The 19,185-nt window shown below is 39.1% G+C and overlaps 1 protein-coding gene across 1 annotated transcript in view; it reads left to right on the forward strand.

The window, feature by feature from the left end:
* LOC134634162 (sialoadhesin-like) overlaps positions 1-19,185 on the forward strand; it is a 115,251-nt gene that overhangs the window by 76,632 nt on the left and 19,434 nt on the right. Inside the window, exons 9-15 of the mRNA XM_063483224.2 lie at positions 84-389; positions 477-737; positions 10,554-10,590; positions 11,661-11,725; positions 11,910-12,293; positions 13,222-13,527; positions 13,611-13,851. Of these exons, the coding sequence (XP_063339294.2) occupies positions 84-389; positions 477-737; positions 10,554-10,590; positions 11,661-11,725; positions 11,910-12,293; positions 13,222-13,527; positions 13,611-13,851 (1,600 nt within the window). The remainder of the gene's footprint in view (positions 1-83; positions 390-476; positions 738-10,553; positions 10,591-11,660; positions 11,726-11,909; positions 12,294-13,221; positions 13,528-13,610; positions 13,852-19,185) is intronic.

Here is a 19,185-nt window from a genome sequence, read left to right on the forward strand (position 1 = left end):
ACTGAGAATCTATAGCAGTTCAAACTGCATGTATGTAATATACTGTTCTTTAGTGTTAATATGTTTGTGATGTGAAACCACAGATTCTCCTTGGAGGCCCAATATTACAATCCCAGGTGATCTGAAGGAGAAGGAGTCTGTCACTATAACCTGCTCAGCTCTCACTCCCTGTCCACACTCCCCTCCTCAACTCACCTGGAATCTCCAACAAGACTCTCACAACAAAATAGAGGAAAACACAGATGGAAGCTTTACAACTAAAATCCAGCAGACCATCACTCTGTCAGACACACATGATGGAAAGAAGATCAGCTGCTCTGCCAGATATCCTGTGAACCAAGGAAAAGACACCAAGACAGCAGAGACAGAAGAGACTCTCAGTGTTTCATGTAAGACAATCAGAGTTTGTTGTTGAACTGAATCCTTCAGGACACCATGGTATATGGGATATCACCTTCTCTCTTTTATTTCTCCAGTTGCTCCTAAAGACACCTCAGCATCCATCAGTCCATCAGGTTTGGTGTCAGCAGGCAGCTGGGTGAAGCTGACCTGCTCCAGCAGAGCCAAACCTCCAGTCAGCAGCTTCACCTGGTTCAAGAAGAGCAGAGATGGAGCTGTGAAAGTATCTGAAGGAGAGATTTACAGCTTCAATGTAACAGATGGAGGAGTTTATTACTGTGTGGCCACTAATGATCTGGGTAATCAGACATCAGCAGAGATTTATGTGACTGTTGGAGGTAACGTTACTCAGCATTTAGCTGTTTTTTTTAAATCATTTTTTGAGGTGTACCTTAAAAGTGAGTTGAAAAGGAAGTAAATTTAGCTTCATGAAGTTCAAATCTTGTAATTTATCCTACAACATGTGGCTGTTCATGTGTTAGACTTGAAAAACTATTTTTTCACCTAAAACAATCGTATTTACTGTTTTTTCCATTACCGGTGGAAACCTGGTTGGTGTCTACACTATAGTGAAGACTGTGGGAATCATAATTCTCGTGATCACACTGATCATATTTGAGTGGTGAGACAAATGTTTCTGTGACACACGCATTTGAAACCAACTAACTCATCGTAAAACAAAATAATTCAGTCTTCCTGGTTTCTTTGATTTGATTCTTTTTTTTGTTCCTTCAGCTGGTTCAGATCAAGACGCTCCAACAAACCAGAAACTGAAAGCTGTCAGATGAGCAGAGTCACATCACAACACATCAACTAAAGTTTCCACAGGATGAAAAACTCTACCTTCAATTATCACTTAATTCCATGCAGTGACTTTCAACAGTTGTACATGACCATTTTACTTTGAGTGTAGAGATGCTGTTGCAGGAATTGAAACATTTACTTTGTGGATAATTTCATATCATTCTTTCACTGCCCTGAGTCTGTTAAACAGGAGCTGCTTCAGCCTGACCATCTTATTTTTCATACTTTATCTATGAATATTGATAAAACACCACACTTCTGTAAGACTGATCCAGCATAATGCTTGGAAAGCCATGCAATTTTACACTCTATTAGAAGTACAGCTGTGTTTTTGCTATTACTATTAAATAACCTTTCAATAGCTTCTGCTGCCCCCTTTGTGGACTACAGAAAAGAAAATTTTGGAATGCCCTGAGGTGTTCAGGCTGCGTTGGGGGAATAGCAGTGATTTACAAGTACAACTTCAGTTATGATCCATTTACTCTGAGCTCATTTCATTCCTTCAAATTTAAGCATGAAAGTCCAGTTTGCTGTATTATTATCCACCTGTGATGACTTTCTGAATTAATTCTGTCTGTTTTCTGTTTTAATATATTGTTGCAAATTTGACCAAATCCCTTTGGTAGGTGATTTTAATTAACACACTGATGATCTCTCTAACTGTACAACCTCAGAATCTGTTAACAGTGCAAAGTCATTTGCATGCGAATGGTCTCCTTGTGATCCTGCAGTCGTCCCATGCTGACTTGACCATTTTCTCTTTATCTCTCCTCTCTGGACTTTTCTGTCAACACTTCAGAGTGAGTTACTGAGAGAGAGACCTCCTGTGGTCCTGTCTGAACTGGAGCCCTGGAATCACTGATTGGAAATCCTTCTGTTGTCACATTCTGTTGTTGCTTCTCTGTAAATAAACACACTGAACTTAATCCTCTGAGTCTGCGTTCTTAGTCTAACCAGTCCATTACTTGCTGCTGCCATGACAATGGCAGCAGCATCAACTTTGGTCTGGTCAGCTAATCTATAAACTCCCTGCAAATGTCATATGTAGCTGTAACACCAGTCACAGTCATTTCTTCTAAGTAATTGAATCTCTGTATCAACAAATATCTCTATTCCTGGTCTGGTCATGTAGAAGTCCACCATCTATTGGTCGAATAGCAGAAACACCAAGTAATGGCTGGAGTGGAGCTTTTACTCCAAGCATCATTTTACAAGAATGAAAGGATCACAAAAGGTACATTAGTAAAAGTTCTGAAGAATACGACAGTCTCCTGACCGCTCAATGAAGCCATAAATAGTCGTGGCGACTAATATCTTTGCCGACTAGTCGAGGAGAAAAAAATTGACTAACTGACGAGTCTAAAACTAAGAAACACTCAATTTATATTTGGGAACCTTTAATGTCAAAAACTAATAAGACAAATTAAAACACCTGAAAAAAAAATGATAAATTGGGACTGAAAAGTGTGGTGCATTGTACTGTGTATTATGAATGATGCACTTTGTTCAAAAGTTCATGACAACCACTTCAATCAAAGTTCAAATCTATTCAATTCAATTCAATTCAATTTTATTTATATAGCGCCAAATCACAACAAAAGTCGCCTCAAGGCGCTTTATATTGTACAGTAGATAGCACAATAATAAATACAGAGAAAAACCCAACAATCATATGACCCCCTATGAGCAAGCACTTTGGCGACAGTGGGAAGGAAAAACTCCCTTTTAACAGGAAGAAACCTCCGGCAGAACCAGACTCAGGGAGGGGCGGCCATCTGCTGCGACCGGTTGGGGTGAGAGAAGGAAAACAGGATAAAGACATGCTGTGGAAGAGAGACAGAGATTAATAACAGATATGATTCGATGCAGAGAGGTCTATTAACACATAGTAAGTGAGAAAGGTGACTGGAAAGGAAAAACTCAATGCATCATGGGAATCCCCGGCAGCCTACGTCTATTGCAGCATAACTAAGGGAGGATTCAGGGTCACCTGGTCCAGCCCTAACTATATGCTTTAGCAAAAAGGAAAGTTTTAAGCCTAATCTTGAAAGTAGAGATAGTGTCTGTCTCCCGAATCAAAACTGGAAGCTGGTTCCATAGAAGAGGGGCCTGAAAACTGAAGGCTCTCCCTCCCATTCTACTTTTAAATACTCTAGGAACAACAAGTAGGCCTGCAGAGCGAGAGCGAAGTGCTCTAATAGGGTGATATGGCACTACAAGGTCATTAAGATAAGATGGGGCCTGATTATTTAAGACCTTGTATGTGAGGAGCAGGATTTTGAATTCAATTCTGGATTTAACAGGAAGCCAATGAAGGGAAGCCAAAACAGGAGAAATCTGCTCTCTCTTTCTAGTCCCTGTCAGTACTCTTGCTGCAGCATTTTGGATCAGCTGAAGGCTTTTCAGCGAGTTTTTAGGACATCCTGATAATAATGAATTACAGTAGTCCAGCCTGGAAGTAATAAATGCATGAACTAGTTTTTCAGCATCACTCTGAGACAGGATATTTCTAACTTTAGAGATGTTGCGCAAATGGAAGAAAGCAGTCTTACATATTTGTTTAATATGTGCGTTGAAGGACATGTCCTGGTCAAAAATGACTCCAAGGTTCCTCACAGTGTTACTGGAGGCCAAGGTAATGCCATCCAGAGTAAGAATCTGGTTAGATACCATATTTCTAAGATTTTCAGGGCCAAGTACAATAACCTCAGTTTTATCTGAATTAAGAAGCAGAAAGTTAGCGGCCATCCAGGTCTTTATGTCTTTGAGACATTCCTGCAGTTTAACTAATTGGTCTGTGATACCTGGCTTCATGGATAGATAGAGCTGCGTGTCATCAGCATAGCAGTGAAAATTTATGCTATGTCTTCTAATGATGCTGCCTAGGGGAAGCATGTATAATGTAAATAGAATTGGTCCTAGCACTGAACCCTGTGGAACACCATAACTGAACTTAGTGTGTGAAGAGGACTCTCCATTTACTTGAACAAATTGGAGTCTATTAGATAGATATGATACAAACCACTGCAGTACAGTACCTGTAATACCTACAGCGTGCTCTAATCGCTCTAATAGGATATTATGGTCGACAGTATCAAACGCAGCACTAAGGTCTAGCAGGACAAGCACAGAGATGAGTCCACTGTCAGAGGCCATAAGAAGATCATTTGTAACCTTCACTAAAGCTGTTTCTGTGCTGTGATGAGCTCTGAAACCTGACTGAAACTCTTCAAATAAGCCATTCCTCTGCAGATGATCTGTTAGCTGTTTGACAACTACTCTTTCAAGGATTTTTGATATGAAAGGAAGGTTGGAGATTGACTATAATTAGCTAAGACAGCTGGGTCAAGAGATGGCTTTTTGAGTAAAGGTTTAACTACAGCCGCCTTGAAGGCCTGTGGTACATAGCCGATTATTAGAGATAGGTTGATCATATTTAAGATTGAAGAATTAATTAATGGCAGGACTTCTTTGAGCAGTTTTGTAGGAATGGGGTCTAAAAGACACGTTGATGGTTTGGAGGAAGTAATTATTGAAGTTAACTCAGAAAGATCGATTGGAGAAAAAGAGTCTAACTTAACATCAATGGTACTAAGAGTAGCTGTAGACGATATTACATCTGTGGGAGGATTATTGGTAATTTTTTCTCTAATGATAAAAGTTGTATTTCTGAAGAAGTTCATGAAGTCATTACTAGTTAACATTAAAGGGATTGTTGGCTCAGTAGAGCTCTGACTTTTTGTCAGCCTGGCTACAGTGCTGAAGAGAAACCTGGGGTTGTTCTTATTTTCTTCAATCAGTGATGAATAGTAAGATGTTCTGGCTTTGCGGAGGGCTTTCTTATAAAGCAACAAACTATTTCTCCAGGCTAAATGATGATCCTCTAAATTTGTGACACGCCATTTCCTCTCCAGCTTACGAGTTATCTGCTTTAGGCTACGTGTTTGAGAATTATACCATGGAGTCAGGTACTTCTGATTTGAGGCCTTAGTTCACAGTGCTACAGTATCCAGAGTCATACGTAGTGAGGAGGTAAAATTATTAACAAGATAATCGACCTCTGTTGGAGTAGCGTTCAGATAGCTGCTCTGCTCTATGTTGGTACAGGGCATTGAAGATGATAACAGTGGGTGGATTATATTCTTAAACTTAGTTACAGCACTTTCAGAAAGACATCTACTTTGATAAAGTCTACTCTCCACTGCTGTGTAATCAATCATTGTAAATGTAAATGTTATCAGGAAATGATCAGACAGCAGAGGGTTTTCAGGAAACACTGTTAAATGTTCAGTTTCTATGCCATATGTTAAAACAAGATCTAGAGTGTGATTAAAGTGGTGGGTGGGTTCTTTTACATTTGAGAGAAGCCAATTGAGTCTAATAACAGATTAAATGCCATGTTGAGGCTGTCATTTTTAGCATCTACATGGATGTTAAAATCACCCACAATAATTATTTTATCTGAGCTGAGCACTAAATCAGATAAAAAGTCTGAGAAATCAGAGAGAAACTCTGTGTAAGGCCCAGGTGGACGATAGATGATAACAAGTAAGACTGGTTTCTGAGTTTTACAGCTGGGTTGGACAAGGCTAAGCATCAGGCTTTCAAATGAATTAAAAGTCTGTCTTGGTCTTTCGTTAATTAATAGACTGGTGTGAAAAATTGCTGCCACACCGCCCCCTCGGCCTGTGCTTCGAGGTTTCTGGTAGTTAGAATGACTCGGGGGTGTTGATTCATTTAAACTAACATAATCATCCTGCTGCAACCAGGTTTCTGTAAGGCAGAGTAAATCGATTTGTTGATCAATTATTAAGTCATGTACTAACAGAGACTTGGAGGAGAGAGACCTAATATTTAATAATCCACATTTCACTGTTTTACTCTTTGGTTCAGATGTGGATTCTGTATTGTTCTTTCTTTGTGATTTTTTATGTTTAAGTTGTTTATTGCTGGTTTTTGGTTTGTTTTTTGTCTTTTTGGGAGCTGACACAGTCTCAATGGAGATGGGTTTTTGGGGGGGTAGCAGGAGGAGAGAAGCTGCAGAGAGGCGTGTAAGACTGCAACTCTGCTTCCTGGTCCCAACTCTGGATAGTCATATTTTGGGGGGTTTAATAAATTGGTCCATATTTCTAGAAATGAGAGCTGCTCCATCCAAAGTGGGATGGATGCCATCTCTCTTAACAAGACCAGGTTTCCTCCAGAAGGTTTGCCAATTATCTATGAAGCCCACATCGTTTCTGGGACACCACTCAGACAGCCAGCAATTTAAGGAGAACATGCGGCTAAACATGTCACTCCTGGTCTGATTGGGGAGGGGACCAGAGAAAACTACAGAGTCCGACATTGTTTTGGCAAAGTTACACACCGATTCAATATTGATTTTAGTGACCTCCGATTGGCGTAACCGGGTGTCATTACTGCCGACGTGAATTATGATCTTACTGTATTTACGTTTACCCTTAGCCAGCAGTTTTAAATTTCCTTCAAATTTTCCTTCAAATCTAAAATAACATAAATGATAAATCATCCATGCAATATCTTCAGCTTATTTTAAATGTGCAGCAGCCTAAGCAGGGAAGCCCAGACCTCCTTTTTCCCACCTCATCCACCTTCAGGGAAATGTTGAGACATTCCCGGGCCAGCGTATTGATAATCTCTGCAGCATGTTAATTTAGGCTTTTTCAACTTAGATATTTTTGCTGTCTATCATTAAAACTCATTCTTAACTTCTTACCTGAAGTTCAGTTCATCTGACACTCGGACAGCGGCCGCCTCGCCCTTTCTCTCATCCACCTGCTGGCCTCCACCACTAATGTTACTGAATCTGTGGAAGCTTCACAATAGCCACCACATGAAGTAACGAATAACGACACTATCTAAATCCCAGTAACGATTAACGCGGTTCTGATTTTGGCATAATAACTAGTTACCGTGCTCGTTACCACAATAATAACTTAGTTACTGTAACACGTTACTTAATAATGCGTTAGTCCCTACACTGTTAGTTACAATATCAACTACATGGGTCTTATTTTGCACAGACTTAAAACAACACTTCCTGGTGCAGAAGAAATGTGTGGATGTTCTCTTCATCATGTTCAGATTGCTCTGTCATGGTCCCTGTGCCTCTCTGGCTCGCTCATGTTGGCCACAGGTTTGTTTTGTTTTCTCTCCTGCTTCCCTGGGTGGAGGTCATTGTGGGCTCTCACCCTTGGCCCACGCACCTGCGGGGATTACTACACCTGTTGCTGATCAGGCGGCGCCCCCCTTGCCTATTTAACGCTGCGGCACAGAGTAGTCAGCGCTGGAATGTTGAACCTCCCGTGCTCGTGCTCTCAGCTCTCCTTCTAAGAGAAACTCTCTCGGTGTTGTGTGGCATATTGATCTAATCGGACTCTTCGTGTTTAGATCACCCCGAAACTGGTGATGGACCCTGACCTGTGATCCCTGTGTGTGTCGACATAAGTGGAAATTGGAGCAAGAGTGGCTGTGGAGAAGCGAGTGTGCGTGAGAAAAGGAATGGCGGAGTTTGGACTGAGTGGAGAGCGAGTGTGGATTCCTTCCTGCCCCATTCACTCTATATATACTGTGGTTTCCCTTCTGTGTTAATAAATTGTCAACCTTTTGCTTGCCAGAACGCAGTCTGCACTTGAATCCATCTGTTAGCCCTGACATGTTCATGCATGATCTATATACAAATTAGTGTCAGCAGTGCTTCCACACAACTTGAAAATAAACTCTTTTAAAAAGGAGGCATTAAATTGAAGTCACAAAAGCAGTTTATTTACACTGAAATCTCTTTGTTGCTTACTTTTTTTGATCAGTTTGTATGTCGTTCCTGTTAAAATTCTCAGTTCTTTGATCTTTGGGCTGAAGGAAGAACAACACTCGGTGTATAAATGCTCAATCAACAATCACTTTAATTCATACAATTCTTATTATTCCATACAAACACTTTTGAGCATTAACCATCCAGAGGGGAGATGAGCGCGGGAGGGTGTCTGCATGATCTCGACCTGTCTGAGCATTTCTCACATTCTTATAGCTTCAGCCCCCCTCCAAAGTCATAAAACCTAAACATCCACATTCTTTCTCTCTCAGTGAGCCTAAGTTCTGACCTTGGCTTCCTGTGCAGTATGTTTTGTTCTTTTCCAATCAGACAAATAAGGCCATGGTTCTCTGAAAACAGTATTTCTTATAACGCAGCAGTATCATGCATCATAAAACAATATCATTCATTCACAATAAATCAGCAGCCTAATGTAATACAAATCAGTCTAATAAATCTAATAGTTGTCACCTTCTTCTAAGTCAATAGTTAAGTGCAACCTAAAACTACATAATGATTTCACAATCTTTGATTAGGGGTATAACGTGGCATAAGATAATATAATAATCTCACATTCCCTAATGAAACATATTTTTTCGTACAAATGTCTTAAACTCTCCTAGAATGAAGATGAAGCACATTTATTATTTTTTCAGATATTTATTTATTTACTGCTGTTGGCATGAAACTAAAATATAAAATCCCTTTTTGTATTTGACCTCAAATGTTGTGTGTTGGGCTGAGCAGTAACACTGGATTCCTTTGTAAAGTGTCACTACATCGCTCCTGTAGTGATGCTGTGACTGTTCATAGCTTAACAATACCTGCATATGTGATGTCTACAGATATAATGTGACACTCGTACTGAGAGTTATATGTATTCTGTAAGCTGTTATGCATGTTTGGAATTAACTTAAGTTAGTAAAAAGGTTGTTTGACTGTTATAAGTAATTATCTAGTGTTGTCTATTACAGGATATTTGCAGAAAGGACAAAACTGTTGCTGCAGTGTTGTATTTGGTATCATCACGTCAGGCCTATAACAGCTTTGCAACTAAAGCAAGATTGCACCTTCTTAAGTAGCGGGTTTTCTGTCTGTACTTCCTTTTTTTGTTTGCAACCGCAGGGAGCTAGTTTCTGTGTTTGACCACGTCTGAGATATGCCGACTGTCACACATTGTAGTGGTTATTCTGATGGTATCAACTCATTGCATCATTATTAACTGATGAAGAAACAAACAAAATAAGGTGGAATACAGTTTTACTCCACCTCCTCATTGCATATTGTGATAATCACTGTCAGCCTGATCTCTGGCTGCGGCACAGGTTGTTTGATCTGTTTTGTCCGTTTGATTTCACAGAATGTGTCTTTTGTAAGAAGCAGCTAGAACAGCAGAAAATGAAGATGTTCATTATGATGAAACTGACTCCTCCAAGCAGAGACCTTCTTTAGACTCAGTGCAGAACAACACACAGAAGCAGGATTTAGTGTATTCACAGATCAACGTGTGCAACGGCGTAACGCAGAGACTTGAAGGCCCAGAGAGTATGAACTCTCATTGTATCTACTGAGTGTGCAAGTAAGTGTGCAAGACTGAGAACAGAAGAAAAGTGCAAAGGAAATTAGGGTGCGGTTGAACAAATGTTGTTACAGAGAAATGTTTCCTTGTAGGTCATCACAGGGAACCTGATGACCTACAAGGTCATCAGGTGTTTTCAGGATATTCAAGTCAGATGTGTGTTGAAGTTGGTGACCAGTGCTCTAATACACCTTGTGATGTATCATTAAAAGTTTCCAGTGAAACATTTGCTTTTTGTTTAATCTTTTTCTTGTGTATTTATGTACTTATGGAACATATTTATCAGACATACACCATAAATATATGATAAAGAAAAGTAACACTTCATTTTAAAGAAAAGGAAGTAACATTTCATTTTCTTATTTTTGCATCACAGACTCTGAACTTAACTGAGGCATGTAAGGCCTGCAGTTCTTCAGATGTTTTTCTCTTGGAAGCCTGGGAAGGTTCAACAGCTTCTGGTTTTCTCCATTTGTGGATAATTGCTCTCACTGTGGTTCACTGGAATCTCAAAGCTTCTGAAATGTTTTTTTTAACCATTTCCAGACTGATAGATGTCACTGACTTTGTTTCCTGGTTGTTTCTTTAGGTTGTGACATGTTGTGATGCTTGTTGAGGTCTTTTAAACTTCTTTACTTTGGCAGACACTGTTTAAGTGATTTCCTGATTCAACGGGTCTGGCAGTAATCAGGCCTGAGTGTGGCTAATGAAACTGAGTTTTCTAAAATATGTGATTAATCACAGATAATTTTTTATTTAACAAGGAGAGAAACTTCTTCAAACAGCTTCAGGTAAGTTCGGTTAATTTTTTCCTTTTCAAAACACAAAACAGCTCAAAACAAATTTGAAAACCATCCGAAAGAAATTTTAAAATGATCAGGTAGAAATGTGTACATGCAGAAATGGAGGCTGACTGCTAATCACTGTCTTTGTTATCTGTAGAAGTTCAGGCTCAGTCTGCTGGGCTGTGTCTACGCAAGTAACAGCATTATTGTACAGTAATATGTACAGTGTTACTGAAAATGTTAGTATAATGCATTACTTTTGGAACATGTGACATGTGATACCAACAAGCCCCACAGGTCCCACCGCTTTGCCACTTCTATCTTCCAGTTTCACCACTCCAGTAGCACACACACTTCTCAGGGCCCAGAGGTAAAATGGCAAGCAGCAATTGATGCTGGAGTTTTATATGAAGTTCCACAAATGTGTGGAGTAACCCATACCCCTATGGATAACAACACCTTACAACCCTGTAACCCTAAAGCTGTCAGCATAGAAACTATCCAGATAACAACAAGTGTGTGTGTGTGTGTGTGTGTGTGTGTATACAGAGAGAGAAAGATAGTGTTTCATAGTCTTGATTTGTGTTAGCACAGGTTGTACATATATATCATACTGAGAATGATTAAATCAGTTGTGTAAGGTTAAGGTCAGAGGCTTCAACAGACCAAAAGTTAAAAATGTCTTTAAGGGCAACATCTGACTTCTTCCACAGGAAATAAGCAGGCGGCACAAAACTGATTTCATTATGCAGCGCTACAGTCAGTGGGTGTCTCTACATGTACTTCCTCAGATGATAATTTGTATTTTACAGTTTACAGTAGTTCTGCTGAAGGCTGCTTCATTTCACTCATAAGACAATCATCAGGTCTAATGTGAGGTAAAGAAACATTTTACTTCTTAACTTTCTAAACTAAAACACATTTGTTATTTCTGGCTTGTGTTGTTCTTAAAGTGCATGTCGTCTTTATAAACTTTCTTAGAAACTGCCTAATGTTACAGTAAAACACATGCTTATTATGAAAGAAACATTTTATTTCTTTTATTTCTAAACTTTATAAACTAGACTTTTTCTTATTTTTCCTTCAGTGAACTGACTGAGACATGATGTCATTTTTTAAAAAGTTGTGCTTTAATCTCAGACTTAAACTCTGTTACATTATTGTTGTTATATCTCAGCTATTTTCAAAGCACACAGCTCCACTGTCACTCAATCATAATCATTAACTTTTTGTGGATTTTATTTTTATTTTTTTATGATTCCAGGAACGAGTTTCTGTGTGTGAAGATGGTGACAGTCAGCATTTTACTGATTGTTTTCTTTTTTTCAGGTGAGCTGATTGTTCAGTTATTCAAAGACATCATTGGATTCATTTGTAATTTAACTCCATTTTAAAACAAACTGAAAGACAGAGCCAGCGTTTCATGTTGTGATAGAAAGTTTAAACACTGTGTCAAACAGTGTACAGCAGAGCAAAGGACAGACGTTTGTTAATCATGACACTTAATTTACAGGTGCTTTAAATGGTTATGCTGACTCTGCAGCACTCTTCATCACTGCACCAAAGCAGATGGAAGCACTGAGTGGATCTTGTTTGCAAATCCCATGTAGCTTCAGACCCAAAGAAGAACAGAAATTTAACAGCACAAGAAAAATCTTTGGAGTGTGGATTAAAAATTATGTATACTTTGACAAATATCCAAACAACATGATCTTCAACAGTAGTGGAGCAGTTAGCATCTATCCAATGAGTATTATTGGGAGCCTGAGTCAGAGAGACTGCACCACTCTGTTTTCTGATTTAACCACAAACTACACAGACAAATACTTCTTCAGAGTAGAGAATGAACCATTCAAGGCGACAGCTCAACAAAATCCTCTTCAAATAACAGTCAGAGGTAAAGACTGAAGTTTTTAATTCATCTATAGCATTGAATTATAAAAACCTCTGTTGTGATACTTGCTCTCCATTGTTTGATCCATTGTCAAAGATACTGGTCGATCTACAACACGCTCAAAATCATTGTCCTGACATTATTTCGTAAATTGATACAGACATTTACAAATAATTTAAAAAGGAACATACTATGGGGTAAAACTGACAGATTTCATTGTTATTTTATTAAATAGGAAAAAAGAAAAACACAATTCTGTGAGTCTTGGTAACATTTTTAAAATCAAATAATTCTACATTTTTGCTTCAGAAAGGATTATTCTTAAATTCCTTCCTTCCAAGTACAACAGCTCCTCCTTTCTTATATTGTCATTGTTTCATTATCCATCAGTTCTCTTTCACTTATCCTTGTTAGGGTCAAGTGGGGCTGGAACCTATCCAACCTACCATAGGCCGAGAGGCAGGGTACACCATGGACAGATCACCAGTCAGTCGCAGGGCTAACACATATACACAGCAAAACATTTGCACATACATTCACAACCAAGGGCAACTGCAAATGACCAGTTAATCTAAGCCCACTAACTGCATGTCTTTGGACTGTGGAAAGAAGCCGTACACAGGGAGTACATGTAGGCAACAGTGCTAATCACTGTGCTGCCATGCCCTGTTTCATGACTGGATTTTAATATTTTTAAGTCCAGTTTAGCTTCTGGACTCTTAGAAATTGATTGATGTGTCCACATTTAGAAAACCACTAACAACTGTAACACTTTGAGCCTCAGATTTTCTTTTTAGTTTTAATCCATGTGTATATCAGTGTGATCAGTCTTAGTTTATATTACCAAAACTGAGAATGTACATCAGTTCAAACTGCATGTATGTAATATACTGTTCTTTAGTGTTAATATGTTTGTGATGTGAAACCACAGATTCTCCTTGGAGGCCCAGTATTACAATATCAGGTGATCTGAAGGAGAAGGAGTCTGTCACTATAACCTGCTCAGCTCTCACTCCCTGTCCACACTCCCCTCCTCAACTCACCTGGAATCTCCAACAAGACTCTCACAACAAAACAGAGAAAAACACAGATGGAAGCTTTACAACTAAAATCCAGCAGACCATCACTCTGTCAGACACACATGATGGAAAGAAGATCAGCTGCTCTGCCAGATATCCTGTGAACCAAGGAAAAGACACCAAGACAGCAGAGACAGAAGAGACTCTCAGTGTTTCATGTAAGACAATCAGAGTTTGTTGTTGAACTGGATCCTATAGGACAACGCAATTTAACAGATATCATTTTTCTTTTTCTCTCCAGATGCTCCTAAAGACACCTCAGCATCCATCAGTCCATCAGGTTTGGTGTCAGCAGGCAGCTGGGTGAAGCTGACCTGCTCCAGCAGAGCCAAACCTCCAGTCAGCAGCTTCACCTGGTTCAAGAAGAGCAGAGATGGAGCTGTGAACGTATCTGAAGGAGAGATTTACAGCTTCAATGTAACAGATGGAGGAGTTTATTACTGTGTGGCCACTAATGATCTGGGTAATCAGACATCATTCATGTGACTGTTGGATGTAAAGTTACTCAGCACTAAGTTTCAAAATCTTTTTTTAAATCAGTTTTTTGTCGTATTCCTTAAAATTGAGTTGAAAAGGAATTAAATTTAGCTTTATGTTAATTTCAAATCTTGTACTTTGTCCTACACATGGTTGTTCATGTGTTAGGCTTGAAAATAATTTTTCACCTTGAATGGTCTTATTCACTAGTAAATGTTCATTCTGTTACATACTGTCTGAATCACTCTAAAATCTTGTTGCATTACAGGTGGAAACCTGGTTGGTGTCTACACTATAGTGAAGACTGTGGGAATCATAATGCTCGTGAGCACACTGATCGTATTTGAGTGGTGAGACAAATGTTTCTGTGACACACGCATTTGAAACCAACTAACTCATCGTAAAACAAAATAATTGTCACGGTCCGTATGGCAGACCGTGGGGATATGGGGGAATGAGGACCCAAAACGCATGGTTCTGCAATGCAAACAGTGCACTTTATTTACAGTGAAGGCTGTAAACACAATAACTCCCCGTCGCTCCCTTGACTCCCGTGCGTGTGCTCCCCGCTGTCGTGTTTCCGCACACCCCGTGCGTGCTGCCTTTCAGGTCCACTTTTCCTCCCGCAGGAAAACCACAGAGACAGCCGTCAACACTGACCCCCCGCGGCATGCACGAACTGACTTGCACTCACACACACTAACTTGGGATGATAACTCAATGATCCCGCGCCGGTGGGAGCTCCAACACTCTCCTAAGTAGCTCCCCCGACGAGCCCTGATTACCAACAGGTGTGTGGCAGGAACTTCAGGCGTGGCCAGTCCTCCTGCACGGCCACACCCATCAGGCCTGCATGTGGCTGTTCTCCATCCTCCAGCCACACCCGCAGACACATGTACACACCCACACCCTGCCTATACTTATAATAAGTGGAACACAGAACAACACAGCATAGCGCAGAAAGACACACATCCCCAAATAACAACAACCACAATACTACTAATAATAATAATAACAATAATAATAATAATAATGGTCCATCCTGCTCACGGACCCCCGAGTCCTCCAGAGCCGGGTCCGTGACAATAATTCAGTCTTTCTGGTTTCTTTGATTTGATTCTTTTTTTTTTCTTCCTTTTTTTTTCTTCCTTCAGCTGGTTCAGATCAAGACGCTCCAACAAACCAGAGACTGAAAGCTGTCAGATAAGCAGAGTCACATCACAACACATCAACTAAAGTTTCCACAGGATGACAAACTCCTCCTTGGTCACGTACAACTGACTTTCAACAGTTGTACATGACCATTTTACTTTGAGTGTAAAAATGGTGTTGCAGGAATCGAAACATTTACTTTGATAATTTGATATCATTCCTTCACTGCCCTGAGTCTGTTTAACACGAGCTGCTTCAACCTGACCATCTTATTTGTAATAGTTTATCCATGAATATTGATCAAACACCACACTTCTGTAAGACTGCTACTGCATGATGTTTGGAAATTAATGTATTTGTACACTCTATTACACTTACAGCTGTCTTCCTGCTATTACTATTAAATAGCCTTTCAACAGCTACTGCTGCCCCCTTTGTGGACCACAAAAATTAAAATTTTTGAATGCCCTGAAGTGTTCAGGCTGTGTTGGGGGAATAGCAGTGATTTACAAGTGCATCTTTAGTTCTGATCTATTTACTCTGAGCTCATTTCATTCCTTCAAAGTTAAGTCCAGTTTGCTGCATTATTATCCACCAACCTCCTAAATCCTGTGATGACTCTGAATGAATTCTCTGATCTGTTTTAATATATTGTTGCTAATTTTACCAAGTCCTTTTGGTGGGTGATTTTAATTTACACACTGACTGCAATGACTGCAAAGTCATTTAGTCTAGTGCAACGTGTGAATGGTGTCCTTGTGATCCTCCATTCAGCTGACTTGAACATTTTCTCTTTATCTCTCCTCTCTGGACTTTTCTGTCAACACTTCAGAGTGAGTTACTGAGAGAGAGACTTCCTGTGGTCCTGTCTGAACTGAAGCCCTGGAATCATTAATTGGAAATCCTTCTGTTGTCACGTTCTGTTGTTGCTTAATCCTCTGAGTCTGCGTTCTTATTCTAACCAGTCCATTACTTATGACAATGGCATCAGCACCCCCTTTGGTCTGGTCAGCTAATCTATAAACTCCCTGCAAATGTCATATGTAGCTATAACACCAGTCATAGTCATTTCTTCTAAGTAATTGAATCTCTGTATCAACAAATATTTCTATTCCTGGTCTGGTCATGTAGAAGTCCACCATCTATTGGTTGAATAGCAGAAACACCAAGTAATGGCTGGAGTGGAGCTTTTACTCCAAGCATCATTTTACAAGAATGAAAGGATCACAAAAGGTACATTAGTAAAAGCTCTGAAGAATACAACAGTCTCCTGAGTGCTAAATGATGTCATAAATGTTTAGCTTGATGCATAGGCTGAATAGTAGCCCACAGCTGAGGGCAGAGAAGTTCAACAAGATCTGTGATCAATCATCTGCCGTCTTACATGGGTGTTAGGCTGCTTTTCCCTTCTTTACATCACTACCTCTTTCTTATACTGACAATTACTCTTGTCCAAATAAGGCGTGGCTTGTTCCTTTTAGATTTTGTATTACAAACAAAGTAAGAGATTTACATTTGAAAATACTGCATAACATATATCCATCCAACACATACATTTCAAGATTCTGTGACACTGATAGAAAATGTACCTTTTGTAAAACTGAACTTGAAAGTGTTACTCATTTGTTTTATGGCTGTTCATATAGTGCTACATTTTGGAGAGAATTTGAAAATTATATACTGTGCAAAACAACATACGAAGTCAAAATTGAAGGGAAGAACGTTATCACTTATTTTGAAACTAAAGAAAAAAAATATGTGCCATTGTCAATCTTTATATCTTATTAGGGAAATTTCATTTACATAAATGTAAATTTCAAAACTCAACCCCTTCATTTAATTTGTTTTTGATTGAAATTGAATATTATTTAAACTCTCTTAAATTAACTTCAAATAAAAAAGGTTTATCACTGATTGAAATTCATTCAGAAATTTTTAACAAATAAGCTGTCACAACCTTCAAGTACAAAATTGTTATGAAGTCTGTCACATCCCTCTCTTTTTTTTCCCGTTCCTTTATTATTTACCCTTCTTATTTTATTGTACTGTTTATTGTTACTCTTATTTGCTCTGTATGTCTACTGTACAAATTGAACTGGAATGATTGACTATTCACTTTGTAATTTCAATAAAGTTGAAAAAAAATTACTCTTGTCCAATCCACTTCTTGCCAGGCTTCTTTGAGCCAATCAGCCACCACTTTGTGTGCTCTACATTTGTGCTCTCTGTCATTCTCCCTTTGTGCAACCCACCTCCTCCCCATCTCCACTTCACAGACACCTCAGAGCTCCATCCAAGCTTGAGCCTTTAAATTCATCAAAGCCAGCATCTAATCTTCAGGGGGTCTGTCCAAAATCTCTGGGATTCCATTCTAACATGATGGGTCATCAGAGTCTAAATCCCAAACACATTAATTCTTTTATATTTATAAATCCATTTCAATTCTTATAGCTAGTTTTTTCTGTAGGGATGTTCCTGGCAACTAATGTGTTTGTCGACTAAACGAGGAGAAAAAATTTGACTAACTGACGAGTTTAAAACTAAGAAACACTCAAGTTATATTTGGGAACCTTTAATGTCAAAAACTAAATATGACAAATTAAAACACCTGAAGAAAAGATATATTGGGACTGAAAAGTGTGGTGCATTGTACTGTGTATTATGAATGATGCACTTTGTTCAAAAGTTCATGACAACCAGTTCAATCAAAGTTCAAATCTAAAATAACATAAATGATAAATCATCCATGCATTATCTTCAGCTTATTTTAAATGTGCAGCAGCCTAAGCAGGGAAGCCCAGACCTCCTTTTTCCCACCTCGTCCACCTTCAGGGAAATGTTGAGACATTCCCGGGCCAATATATCGATCTAATCTCTGCAGCATGTTATTTAGACTTTTCCGACATTTATATTTTTGTTGTCTATCATTAGAACTAATTCTTAGCTAATATGTTACGTATGCTAAGAGAATTAGAAGATAATAAATTAGATTCTAAAGAGAGAAAAAGAGGAAAATGGATAAAGGATGTCATGTGTGGAAAACTCAAAGTAACTTGTCACTGTAAACTGAAGATGGAAACCAAAGTAAATAAGAATCCAAGTTTAAAAGCAATCTGTTTGTTCACTATGTGTCTGAATGGATAATCTGAGTCAATCTACTGAGGAAGAACACCGATACACTAACAGAGGACATTCAGTCTGATTCTTTGCACTGCACCTCAAACATGGGAGTAGATAGTGACTGTAGGAAGCAGTGGTAAAGGGGTGGATTTAGAAGTGAATGCTTTACCTTCACACTTTTTCTGGTCTAAGCATAAGTGTGTAGCTACAGTTTCACGCTTGAAACCTCAAACATGCTCCTTGTGTCGCTCTCTAAACATGACAGTGACAGATGGGAAGATTTTGGCCCTTTCACATGTCTTTGTTTAAATACAGTGCAGTTCTGCTTGGCACAGCGGTCACACACTGCACTGTTTTTAATCATGCTGCTCTTAAATAGGAAGAACATAATTGTTTTTCTGTGTAAATGAAGTGTGCTCTCCTCACTCTGATCTTTCAGTACCTTTAACGCCTGTTGTAGACACGTAACAGACGTGTCCATTTCACGCTTTGGGGAGGCAAAGGTTCCTGGTGTGTAATGCAATCCAAAAATACCAGTTTCATTTCTGGGTTCATTTCAGTCACTTCATCTTGCAGTTGTATAAAGAGTCTGACATTTTTGCTGTCAGACTTGGACAGCTGTCGGCTATAAGACCTGCCAGTTTGTCCAAGTCTATCCAAGCATGCAGTTTGTGGAATTCCAAAAAACGATGTTACTTCTCGGTGACACACAACAACAGGATTTTGTGTACTCACGGGTCAAAGACTGAAAACAGCTTAACACAGACAGGTGACGGCCCAGAGTGTATCTACTTTCAAGTGCAGAAGAAATGTGTTTATGTTCTCTTCATCATGTTGCATGTTCAGATTGTTCATGTATGATCTATATTCAAGTTGGTGACAGCAGTGCTTCCACACAACTTAAAAATAAACTCTTTTAAAAAGGAGGCATTAAATTGAAGTCACAAAAGCAGTTTATGTACACTGAAATTTCTTTGCTGCGTGCTTTGTTTGATCAGTGTGTCATTCCCCAATGAAACATATTTTTTCATACATGTGTTTTAAACACAGCTAGCAAAAAGATGAAA

The sequence above is a fragment of the Pelmatolapia mariae genome, linkage group LG9, assembly GCF_036321145.2.
Source record: "Pelmatolapia mariae isolate MD_Pm_ZW linkage group LG9, Pm_UMD_F_2, whole genome shotgun sequence".
NCBI lineage: Eukaryota > Metazoa > Chordata > Actinopteri > Cichliformes > Cichlidae > Pelmatolapia > Pelmatolapia mariae.